Source organism: Euleptes europaea, chromosome 11 (genome assembly GCF_029931775.1).
Source record: "Euleptes europaea isolate rEulEur1 chromosome 11, rEulEur1.hap1, whole genome shotgun sequence".
Lineage (NCBI taxonomy): Eukaryota > Metazoa > Chordata > Lepidosauria > Squamata > Sphaerodactylidae > Euleptes > Euleptes europaea.
The window spans coordinates 56,726,039-56,738,436 of NC_079322.1; the positions used below are offsets into that span (position 1 = coordinate 56,726,039).

The 12,398-nt window shown below is 40.1% G+C and overlaps 1 protein-coding gene across 1 annotated transcript in view; it reads left to right on the forward strand.

The window, feature by feature from the left end:
- The first annotated feature begins 714 nt into the window (after nucleotides 1-714).
- PLXDC2 (plexin domain containing 2) overlaps nucleotides 715-12,398 on the forward strand; it is a 174,918-nt gene continuing 163,234 nt past the window's right edge. Inside the window, exon 1 of the mRNA XM_056857104.1 lies at nucleotides 715-1,204. Coding sequence (XP_056713082.1) covers nucleotides 715-1,204 — 490 coding nt within the window. The remainder of the gene's footprint in view (nucleotides 1,205-12,398) is intronic.

Genomic DNA, 12,398 nt, shown 5'->3' on the forward strand with positions numbered 1-12,398 from the left:
GGATAGACTAGCATCCCAGAAAAATAAACAGTGTTGTCTCTTGTGACTCTCACAGTACTCTGTATAAGGAGTGTTGCTATTAGGGGTTAATTCAGACTTCATATTTATTAATTCAGATACAGGAATAACTGGTCCACTCACAGGCATGCAACATCTAAAGGATGCAGATCTGGACCACAGTGAAATCATTGCTATTACTGAAAGCTGGATATAGACAGTTAGAACTAAGGAAATCTGAAATAATAGATTCTTGTTATCTCTACTTTAACTATCCCAAAAGACTATGCTGAGGATCATGGGACCTGCATGGGCAAAAGTAACGTGGAGGGGAATGAGGTGAGATTGAGTGAAAAAGCAGATTGGATCTACCTCCATTTGGAACGGAATTTATGGCTGGAAGCCATGGACAGTGAAATAACTTCTCTAAATGAGCACAAGGTCGTCACACCCACTCAATTGCCAAAAGGTGAAAAAATAATAGGTTGCAGATAGGTTTTCAAACTGAAGCAATTAGCCGATGCCACTTTGAAAAGGAAGGCAAAAATAGTGTGCAAAGGCTATAGTCAACAAAAGCATCTTCATTATGATGAAGTTTTCAGTCCCACTGTAAAATGTGAAACAGTTAAAACGGCCTTGGCTATAGCAGGCTTGGAAGGGTTGGATGTGTTCCACTATGATATCCAAACAGCTTACTTAAACGCTCCACTGATAGAAATGGTCTACATGCAGCAAATACCTGGGTATGAATTAAAACAAGAGAACAAGGTCTTAAAGCTAAACAAGGCATTGTACGGGTTACACCAGTCGGCAAGGGAATGGAATAATTGCTTGACTGAAGCCATAAAGCAATTAGGTTTTGAGCAGTGTGTGTCTGATGCATATTTGTTTAAGAAAGGCTCAGGATCAAAGACATGTTTTATTCTTATTTATGTTGATGATATTTGCTTGTTAACAAACAACCAGGATGATAAAGAGTACTTTGAGGAGCAATTAAGCAGTCGCTTTAAACCGAAGTTTATGGGGTCAATAAGCAATTGTGTGAAGGTTAGCAGAGACTCTGAAGGGATGTTTTCTTTGTCTCAAGCCGATAAGATAAAACAGCTACTGGTGAAGTTCAGTATGCAGGATTCAAACACCGTTGACACCCCTATGGTACCAGGATATGTAAGCAGTGAAGCAGAAGCACAAGAGTGTGATAAGAAGAGTATCAATCTCTAGTAGGGAGTCTGCTTTATCTCTCGTGTCGGACTAGACCGGACATATTTCAGGCGGTTCATTGCCTGAGTAAAAAGAATATGAGTCCAAGTCAAAGTGACTGGAAGGCTGCAAAAAGGGTCTTAAGGTACCTAAAAGGGTCAATAAATAAACAATTGTGCCTAAATGCATGTGAAGGAAACCTGTTTGGTTATGCAGATGCATCTTGGGAAGATCAATAAGGAGCGAAGTCAACCTCAGGTTATATTCTGTATTTAGGAAAAGCTCCTATTCACTGGAGGTCACAAAAACAATCTTTTGTTGCACTAAGTACGTGTGAAGCAGAATTTAGTGCACTAAGCAAGACTGTAACCCAGGTAGAATGGTTTACATGTTTGTTAAAAGAACTGAATGTACCTGTAAAACTGCCAGTGATAATATATACTGACAATACAGCAGCCATGCAGCTAGGAAACGAGCAATGTTTCAAGAGCAGAAGTAAACATATCAGGATTAGATATGGAAATGTGGTAAATGCTGTAAATAAACAACATGTATGCATTATGCGATGTAAAAGTGAAAATAACGTGGCAGATCTGTTCACTAAGGTGGTAACTAATGACAGATGCAAACAACTAGTCAAAATATTATAAATGCTTGAGAAGGAGTGTCAGAAATACAAGCATGTCATAATATTGTGACAGACAGCTGGTCAGTAAGAGCTGTCAAATACCTGTCAGATCAGCAGGATCTGGGCTGATGCAAGAGGCTGCAAGAGCCTGGAAGCAGCAGTATGAACTGGAGTAAACCAGATATGGCCAGTAGGATGATGTAACGCTGTGGGTGTAACAGCAGGTGGCCTGATAGATATCTGGGGGTAGAAATATATATAAGTAAGTAGAACATAAAGCTCAGGGTTGGAGTATATGTTGGATGTATTGGTGGTCGGGAAGCTATTGTTGGGAGTGAGTGTTGTTTTATACACTGAAAATAAACTAAGCACTTTTATAGTAGCTGGAGTCTAGTGAAGTGTTTTGGACCAACTGATTGCTGGCTTCCACGATACATTTTGTATTTGTCTGCCAGTGCACACATTCCTGTGCTATTATACCTTCCTTGTGCACCAGAGGTGGTCAGTTATCAAGTTTGTATATATCTTGTTTTTCTTCCGAGATCCTAAATTAGCTTCCCAACAGTCTTGTCCCATTTTGTCCTTACAGAAGCAACCCTGTGAGGGAGGTTAGTCTGAGAGTGAGTGACTGGCTCAAGATCACCCAGCAAGCTTGCTTGGCAGAGTAGGGATTCAAATCTGGGTCACCTAACTATGCCCGGATTAGGCTGTGGTGAAATAGATCTGCCCAGTGTGCTTCATGGTTTAATAGAAGTTTTTAACTTGGCTATCTCATCTAAAATCTAAACCTGTTCCATCCTCTGCATCATATTTCCTTGGCATCTTACAGATTGCTTTGCCTCCAAGAGCGGACTTTTCTTTCTTTCTTTCTTTCTTTCTTTCTTTCTTTCTTTCTTTCTTTCTTTCTTTCTTTCTTTCTTTCTTTCTTTCTTTCTTTCTTTCTTTCTTTCTTTCTTTCTTTCTTTCTTTCTTATGTATGAGTACCCATACCAGTTATATTAACTTCCTGAAAGTTTCCACGACCACCCCTCGGCTGTCCAGCAGCCATTAGTGGCTCAGTAGCCACAGTGGGAACAAGAGCTAGCTATTCAGCAACTCAAAGAATTCTGGATCTTGTTAATGTGGCACTTACAAAGTAGCATTGTCTGTTATTTGAATATTGTGACCTTTGAAAGGAATGCTGCTTTTCAGAGTTTTTTCTAGTGCGTACCTGAAAACACGCAGTGGGAAGGAAAATGTGCAGAGGGGGCTAAATTTTGTCAGGCATGTGAGTAAGGTTGCCAACTGGCCAGGAAGAAAAGGTCACTGTGACAGAGAATTGCAGAAATAGGCAATTGAAACTTTTAAAGGCATGGAGCTAAATAGCATCATCCGATAATTGCTGCAGATCAGACTGATGCTATTTTAAAAGTTGTTGACCCAGTTGTTCCTTAAATTTTTTTAATGACTATTCTGTTCTCTCTCATTTTTGTTTCCTTCCTTCCTTCTGTTGTTATAAAAGGTTTAACTCAAGGTGAATGGATGCTGCACTGGCTGCGTGAACAGTGTGAAGAAAAGCTTAAGATGAAACCTGCTCCATTTACAAATTATAGAAACGTTGTTAGTCAAGGATGGCTGAGCATTCTGTCATATGCATATTTATTTCTGTCAGCTTGTAATGAAAGCTAACTACTTTTTCAGAATCAAAACTTCGTCTCTTGCTTCTGGAGCAAACATTTAGAGCATTCTGGTTCTGATCCACCCATGTGCATGCATAAAAAAATGGCAATCACAGATGAGGCAGTGGTACCCAATCCCTCTCTGGTGAACTGATGTGCATTATGGGAAATTTTCTGGCTGCACTATGCACTTGCTGCCCAAATGATAAGATCTTGGAAGGAATCAGATGCACAACTTTTGTTTGTATGAGTTGCTTCTCATCTGGCAAATGATAGGCATGCAGAAGCCTGCTCGAATCTAAGCTGTGAGGGATATAAAAGTGCAGTTATCTCAAGGGAACTGATTCTCTACTATTTTGCTATGCTAAGCAAAAAAACTGTTCAGTTTGCCATCACCGCCACATCTTCATTGTAAGTATTCCTGATACACTTATGCTGATTACTCAAGTCATAATAGAATTCAGATGAAAGCACGAAGCTTGAGAGATGGCAGAAATGTCTTGGGTTAGGACCAGTGATTCCATTTGGCTATTAATGGGGGTGGGGGAGCTGCCACTGGCATAAGGAGCCATCATCCAATGGAAGAGGCACCTGTGAGTTGGATGTGTATTTCTTGCACTGGAGGAAGAATCTACTGTTAACAAACAGTATATTTGGAACAAACTCATGCTCTTTTCCGTGTTGCCTGGGTCTAGTGTTACATATCCACGCCCCCATCTCCTATTTCTGGACACATGAAGTGGGAAAAAACCTTGACCCATCAGGATTTCAACACATCAAGTGGGAGAGAGCAAGTGGGGGACATAATGCTGGGTAAAACTGATGGGTATGGTGACCTAGATACTTTGTGGCCAAGGTTCCCATCCCCATGCTCGCTGCGAAGCGTATATATCAGCTTCCCTCCTTTTGCTCTTCATTTATCATGTGAAGTGAGCTCTGACTAATTGGGTTCCTCTTTAATTTTGCTGCTAACATGGCTACCCATATTTGGAGGAACGTCTCCTTCCATGTGTCCCTGTGTGTCAATTTCAGTCATCAGGCAGCCATCTTCTGACTATCCCGCTGCTTAGGGTGGCCCATCTGGCATCGACCAGAGCCTGGGCCTTCTCCATCGTTGAATGGGCTCTCTGAAAAGGTGAGGGGGGCTCCCTCCCTGGAGGTCTACAAGGCCTGCCTGTTTCCCAGGGCTTTTGAGGGCGTTTAAGTGGCAGGCATCTTTTAAGGAGGAAAAGTGGGGAGGGATTTGGGGCTTGATATTTTATCTTTGAGTTTAGCTGGGAATCCTTTAACTATTATTGTAAGCTGTCTTGGAACAAGAGGAAAGGTGGGCTATAAATGTTTTAATTAATACACATTGAAAATTATCCTACATGTAATTTATTTATTAAAACATTTATATCCCACATATTTAGATTGGATGCATGTTTGTGTGTGTGTGTGTATGCGTGTGTGCATGTGAGCCATGTACAGTCTTTGTAAGCAATGCACAGTGTGGGTGTCTTTGCAGTCCACCTTGTGACCCATATGGGCATGCCGTTATCAGAGGCCACAGCGCATGATTATTGGCTACACAAGAAGCTGCTTGATTGTTACCCTGTTGGAGTGAGCATTAAAAATTCTTTTGCTAGTGTGTTCAAAATTCGTATTTGACAAAGTTCTTAAAACAAGCGTAAGTTTTACCATTAGTGTTTAATTTTACGTACTAAAATTGTGGTGAAGAACTTACCAACCCTTCTCAACCTCTCACAGAGAAGAGGGAGAACCATGTAGAGAGCTTTGAGCTTTTTGGAGAAGGATCAAAACGTAATACTAATTTGCTCTGGGTCCAAAATAAAACAATAAGGAATGGTGACAGAACAGTGGTAAGTTGTAACCCTGGAGGCTTGCATGCTTCTCCTTTTTCTGATGTATTTAGATCTTTTCAAAACACTTTAAATGCGTGGGATACTGTGAAGATGTGGGGAGGGGATGGAGAAAACCTCAGGACTTCCAATTTGACAAAAGTTGGTAGCTGTGTACATCACTGTGACTGACTCTTATCAGCAAGAATATAAATTGCCTATAGCGCTTAGATTGATATGAAAAGATGTTTTCATTATGAACTGCACAAGTTTATACATTTTTCCTCTAGCAATGTTATCTTGCTGTACCACATGCCATTTTATTTTTAAAGTTATGAAAGGAAAGTTGGAGATATTCACACTTTGGAAACTGGAATATGTATATCAAAATTATGGGAGAATGGTTCAGAGTTCTATTGTAGAACTTGCCATTTCTGATTACTTTTGCCTTTTGGTGTTCGTTCTCCTGACAAGAGTTACTGTAATTTATTAACCTCATTTCCCCTCACTTCTGTTGTTTTTACGGCTTGATAATCAGGCAGGATCCACAGATGACAGGCTGTATTTTTCCACCTTTCTCCCCTTCACTCAAAAAGCAGTTACTCCCAGTCTTTCTCTCTGCGTCACTGAATACAGGTCATGATGAAATACTCTGTTCTTTTATTAGCATGTTCTGACCGCCAGCTCTCTGCAGACCTGGAGAATAGGGGGCAAAAGTCCTTTGTTTCTTTATAACACACTGGCATCAAACAGTATTCCTTAAAGCAAGCCTGGAGTAGCCCTTCTGCAATGCTGAGGAAAATCCAGGTGATTGTTTTTGATATAATGAGTTTAAGGAGGAATGTGTGGCAGCCGGTTGCCTTCCCCAGCTGCAAAATCATACCACAAAATCTCAAGCAATTCAGGCTGCAATCCTAAGAACACTTTCATGGGAATAAGCACTATTGAGTAAAATGGTACTTCTGTCTAGGTACAATCCTGTCTAGGATTGATTCCTCAGTATGTTTTCTCTTCCCAGATGTTTTACTTTATGCAGCTCAATTAGATTGATCAAGGCCCGTCCTCCCCGTATGTTGGCTCTGAATATTAATATCAGGGAGCAGGTCACAGATGCTGCCTTGGGTATGGCTAGGGGTCAGGCTGAAGAAAAATAAGATGCTGGCCACTTGCTTCTTTCTCAGCTTGGGACCTTAAATGGGAGAGGGTGGGTTTCAACATAAGAATGTATGAGATGCCCTGCTGGATCAGAAACACTGGTTCATCTAATCCCACCTCATATTTCACACAGTAGCCAACCAGTTGCCCTGGAATGCCGTTAATCATGGCATAGAGGTCAAGGCCTTCCCCTGATGTTGCCTCCAGCGGGATCTGATCCTTGTAGTCTGGAGATCAGTTGTAATTCCAGGAGATCTCCAGGCTCCATCTAGAGGTGGGCAACTCTAGCTGGAAGTAAGGTGCTGAACTACTGAAAAGGAACATTGTTCTTATTTCATTTAATATCAAAAAACCTCTTTAAAATGGAGGCAAAAGGCATCAAATCAGAGCTAAAACATTGTGAAGCTTTACCTCCATATTTGCAGATACACAACTATTGGCAGTAAATATCTGCAAGTGAGCAGGCCTTGAGGGAAAAGAACTAAAAAGCAGCTGATTGAGTTTCATATCTGTTTTTGCTCATATCCGTTTTTGTTCAGACAAGTGTATATTAGGTCATGGTTCCTCCCCAGTTTTACTTGTTTAAAATAAGTTTTAAAATATGAGGGATGACAGCATATATATCCATGCCATTTCATGTTTCCTCATGGTATTAAATCATCCCAAGTCACATGGTGGTTCCTTCTCTGGGGCTGGATGACCATATAAACTCTTCCTTGAACTATATGGGAATTTGTTTTGAAACTTAGTTTTATCAGTTTTATTACTAGCAGACTGGTCTTTAAAAACTGTTCTTGGCAGACAGTCCAACAGCAGTGCATAAATACCGCTACAAAGAATTAGTGAAAATTCAGGACAGAACTGCATGTTATGTGGAGTTCTGTGATTATTGTTATGAGGATTTGGGGGCATGTAATTTTAAAGAGACAGCCTGGAGTAGGAGGAGAGGGGCGATTTAGCAGTGTTTGTGCACTTTGTTTCCTCCCCTCACCCAGCCGATGTTATTTTATCTTCACTGGGGAATAAAAACAAGACTAGCAGTTTTTGGAGAAGGAAAAGGCACAAGGGAGAAGATTAAACTAACCTCCTTCCTCTGCCTTTGACTGTCCCTTTAAATCATAGTTCCTGTAGCTTTAATTTTTTTTAACTAAGAGGAAAATATACAATAATTTCACAGCCTGTGTAATTTTTTTGTGCCCAGTTGCTTTGTGACTTTGCATTATACTTCCAGGTACGATTAAATCTGTAAGATCTTGATTTGTTCCTATAATTAAATAATTGGAATGATAACTGCTGTTCTATTAATGTACTTAAAATGGCTGATGATGCTGAAATTTATTTGGCCTGCAGGGCCATTATATTGATGACAAGCAGGGTTATTTGGGTGGGGGAGACACACTTTCTCATTCTTATTTTCCATCTGCCTGTTTTAAATACACAAAGGAGAATCTCTGTGTTTGAAATATTAAGTCCAGACACTGTCACATGCTTGAGCCCTGCCAAAGGAATTTGTGTATCAGCACAACCTGCTGTTTGAGCATAAATGAGAATTAATGGTTTGTTTTTCCACTATACAATAAAAATGTAGCTGTCATCGTGTTGTTACTCTTGCTCATTAGACTGAAGTCTGTTCAAAATGGTTACAAGAAGGTTTTTTGTTTAATTCTTCATTTGTTAAACGTAGTTGATGGCAGAAACATGTTTGGTATTTTTCTTATATTTTATACAAGGTATACATAGATAAAAAGAATGTACAGATACCATTGTGTTTATAATATAAGTATATAGGTAAGAGTGTCCTCAGCAGTGATCAGGGTCATACCGAGGGGCTTACCTTCCATGGGGAAAGAAGCAGCTTTGGGTAGGGGATGGATTCAAATAAATGCAGATGTTATCCATGGCTTCTGTTTGTATTTTTAAAAATGATCACGAATTGCTCATCTTTATATCTGGTTTGGTCAGGAATATTAAAAAAGGAGTAGCGGGAGTATTAAAAAAAAGAATCCCCAAACCACTGCACCTTCATTCTGCTGAGAAGTTTGTGATGGAGCTGCGAAGGTGAAAATGTTCTCTCTAGCATGTATCTATCTTACCCTTCCTCTAAGCTCAGAGTGGCATATGTGACTTGCCCTTTCCTTTTTTATTCTTGCAACAACAGCCTTGTGAACTAGGTTAGGCTGAGAGACAGTGAATGGCTCAAGGTCACCCAGTGAGTTTTCATGGCAGAGTGGGAATTTTAATTTTCATCTCGTATATATTTGTGTGTATATATTACAAAATTGTATTGTACAAGCATCACAGTGGACTGTTGAACTAACAAATATGGGCAAGCCTGTTTCTAAATATACAAGGTTTTTGATCTTGCTATTAGGAGGTTAGTTTATAAATGGTTTAATGTTCAGAGTTCTCCCCCAAACTAAGACAACTGTGCTTTGCTTATTTCTCATTTCTAGTTGCTCCTTTGAGCCGAGCCAATCATGCTGTTTCTTCCCTTCCTGGATTCAAGATGGCTGAGAAGCATCTTTTTAATGCCTTAATTGCTATCCTAAGTAGAGTAACACCCTTCTAAACCCATTGACTTCAGTGGGCTTGTGTGTGTGTAAAGTGCAGTCAAGTCGCAGCCGACTTATGGCGATCCCTTTTGGGGGGTTTTCATGGCAAGAGACTAACAGAGGTGGTTTGCCAGTGCCTTCCTCTGCACAGCAACCCTGGTATTCCTTGGTGGTCTCCCATCCAAACACTAACCAGGGCTGACCCTGCTTAGCTTCTGAGATCTGACGAGATCAAGCTAGCTTGGGTCATCCAGGTCAGTGGGCTTAGAAGGATGTAAATCTGTTTAGAACACACACTGCTGTTCTTTTCAATATCGTTAACTCTGACCAAACAATCATCTGAAAATGGACTGTTTGATGACATTCATATGGAGAAGACGGCGGTAATTTGTTTTTGTTTTAGAGAAAGAAACTTTGATCATGTATTACCCATTTTGAGGCAGTATTTTGCCAACTCTGTGGAACCAAGCTTTTATACCTCCTACTGCAACTTGCTAATAACATCAATTTTCTTGCCTTATAAGCTTTCCAATCATACTCCATATTTAGGTGGCAGTTCTGAGGATGTTAGCCACAGGCTAGCTGTACAACACATTTTGGTGGGAGGACAAAGAGAAACAGATTGCATTATAAGCAAAACATTCATTGTTACTACAGGCTGAAGAAATTATTTTAAAAGATTTTCTGTACTAAGTGATAATAAATGGCACAGCATGGTGTAGTGGTTAAGAGCAGTGGTTTGGAGCGGTGGACTCTGATCTGGAGAACCTGGTTTGATTCCCCACTCCTCCACATGAGCAGCTGAGGCTAATCTGGTGAACTGGATTTATTTCCCCACTCCTACACACGAAACCAGCTGGGTTACCTTGGGCAAGTTACAGCTCTTAGAGCTCTCTCAGTCCCACCTACCTCACAGGGTGTCTGTTGTGGGGAGGGGAAGGGAAGGTGATTGTAAGCCAGTTTGAGTCTCCCTTAAGTGGTAGAGAAAGTCGGCATATAAAAACTAACTCTTCTTCTTAAAGATTCACCTCATTTGACATCTTGTACATGGATATTGAAACTGAATTTTTTAGTAACTTTGTCCCTTATGAAGTTCACCTTCCTCTACATTAACCTTTTCTACATTAATCCATCTCCCATAGTATCCTACATATTATAAAGAATACTGGGACATGTTCTAGGGTGCATGCGAATGAACAAGTGATGCTGATCACACTCAATAGGGCCTCACTGTTGGTTAACTTAAACTGAGAGTGTGGATGTAGAATATATGCAGAGTTCTCTGAAATTGCATGATGTAGGGAAAGATCAGTAGTGGAACTAAAGATTAATAAAAAAATGTCAGCCATTGCTGAGTTTTTTTTATCAAGAAACAATTGAAAACCATTAGTCTAGCTTAAAGCATACTTCACTGATTCATCACTCTAGCAGGGTCTCTGGAAAGGTGGCATAGAAATTTTCTAAACAATTAATAAGCCAATACAGGCAAAAGTGTAGCAAATTCACTCCTGTTTTTGGCACCACGCTGAGTCTATGATGCCTTCATTTTGTTTGGGAAGAATTAGGTTTTAAAAATGAGTGTGGGGAGATTGATTCTATTGATTTAAAAAACTTTTATTGCCTCTTTTTAAAAAAATCTGTATTATTTATCATCTTTCCCCCCCCTTTTTAGCCACTTCAAACAGATATTTGGAGAAGGGTATAAATGTGCTAAATAACTTGTAGGTGAAGTTCCTCTAGAAGTTCGTAACGCTTCATTTTAACACCGGGTTGCAGCAATTGGGTGCCATACCCATCGCTATGGTATGGCTGTTGATATCATGTTTTAAAATGAGCTGCCTCGTTTTTCCATGCCTATTTCTGATTGCTATCATTTCTAATGACACACCAGCTGTTAGCGTTGTTGACAGACAGTACAAAATTGTTAATAGTATGATGTTTATGGTTGGATTATTTTTTCCCACCTGACTGCTGGCCTCTATATCATCCTCTGTTGTTGGGCAAGCATAGCGAGAGAGAGAGAGAGAGAGAGAGAGAGAGAGAGAGAGAGAGAGAGAGAGAGAGAGAGAGAGAGAGAGAGAGAGAGAGAGAGAGAGAGAGAGAGAGAGAGAGAGAGAGAGAGAGAGAGAGAGAGAGAGAGAGAGAGAGAGAGAGAGAGAGAGAGAGAGAGAGAGAGACAGACAGACAGACAGACAGACAGACAGACAGACACACGCTCCCTTACGTTGTGTTCATCCCCTAGATAAATATAGACTACTTCTGTTTTGGTGCCTGTCAGTCTTAATGCCTTTTGCAAATGCCTTTTTTACCTCTTTTATTTTAAAGAGGGAGTCATGTTCACTGTACCAGTAAGATCATAGAAAATTATTTTTCTTTCAGTCTGTTGCTTCTTGGTGTCGAATAAAAGGAAATGAGACCATTATCCCTTTTCCTTTGATAACTGATAGCGACTGTATTGCTGTAAAGTGATGTTCATCAAAGACTTTTCAATTGAATTCTGATATCACTAAATAAATTAAAGAACTGTGGGTTTTTTCCCTTTTCTTCTCTTGCTTTCTTTTTCCTTTTTTGTTGGTTTGCTGAGGGTCTTGCTAAATTATCATTTGACATCTGACTGAAACAATCAGGGAAAAAACTGAATTGGTGACATGCTGGCTGGCAGTCCAGGCATATACAAAATACATTGAAAATATATTTCTAAATTAAATCCATTGTGACACAACTTTTTCCCAGAGGAACTGCCGTTTCTTGGTCTTGTCTGAAATAGATGTGGGCTGTTTTGACTATGTTGTCTGAACAAAGGCCGAGGTTGTAGTGGGAAGGGAGAGAAAAGGAAAGGGAAGAGGAATTTGCTGCCCCTCTTCCCTTTCTGCCAGGTCAAACAGAGGCAAATAGATCAGCATACTTCTTTGCTGTGCTCTGTCCTGCAGGAAGAGATACAGTTTCTAGATTACATATGCTATGGGATACCATGGAATCTCCTCCTCCTCATTTCCTGCATCAGTTTATTTTGTGTCCACAATTTGGACTAAACGGGTATAAGGTTAGTGTGAATCTGTGCATGTGCAGAATTTTTCTTTGCATGCTAAGATTTCAGAAACAACAACAACTTTGTATAGAAATAATGCCTGATTGGCAACAACAATAATGACTCCAAGTTTTATGAGCTATGTAAATTCTTACCCCATGCCAGGTGGCTGTCAATTTTGGTTACATTCATTAAGTGACAGCATACCACAATGGGCCATTTGGGAAGCTGATCATCTGTAACTCCTTGTCTTTTACTCAAATGATGTCTACTATGCTTTATAATAAGGCTGGTCTGGTCTGTACTACAGAGACATCTATTTGTATAGCATCATTTGCC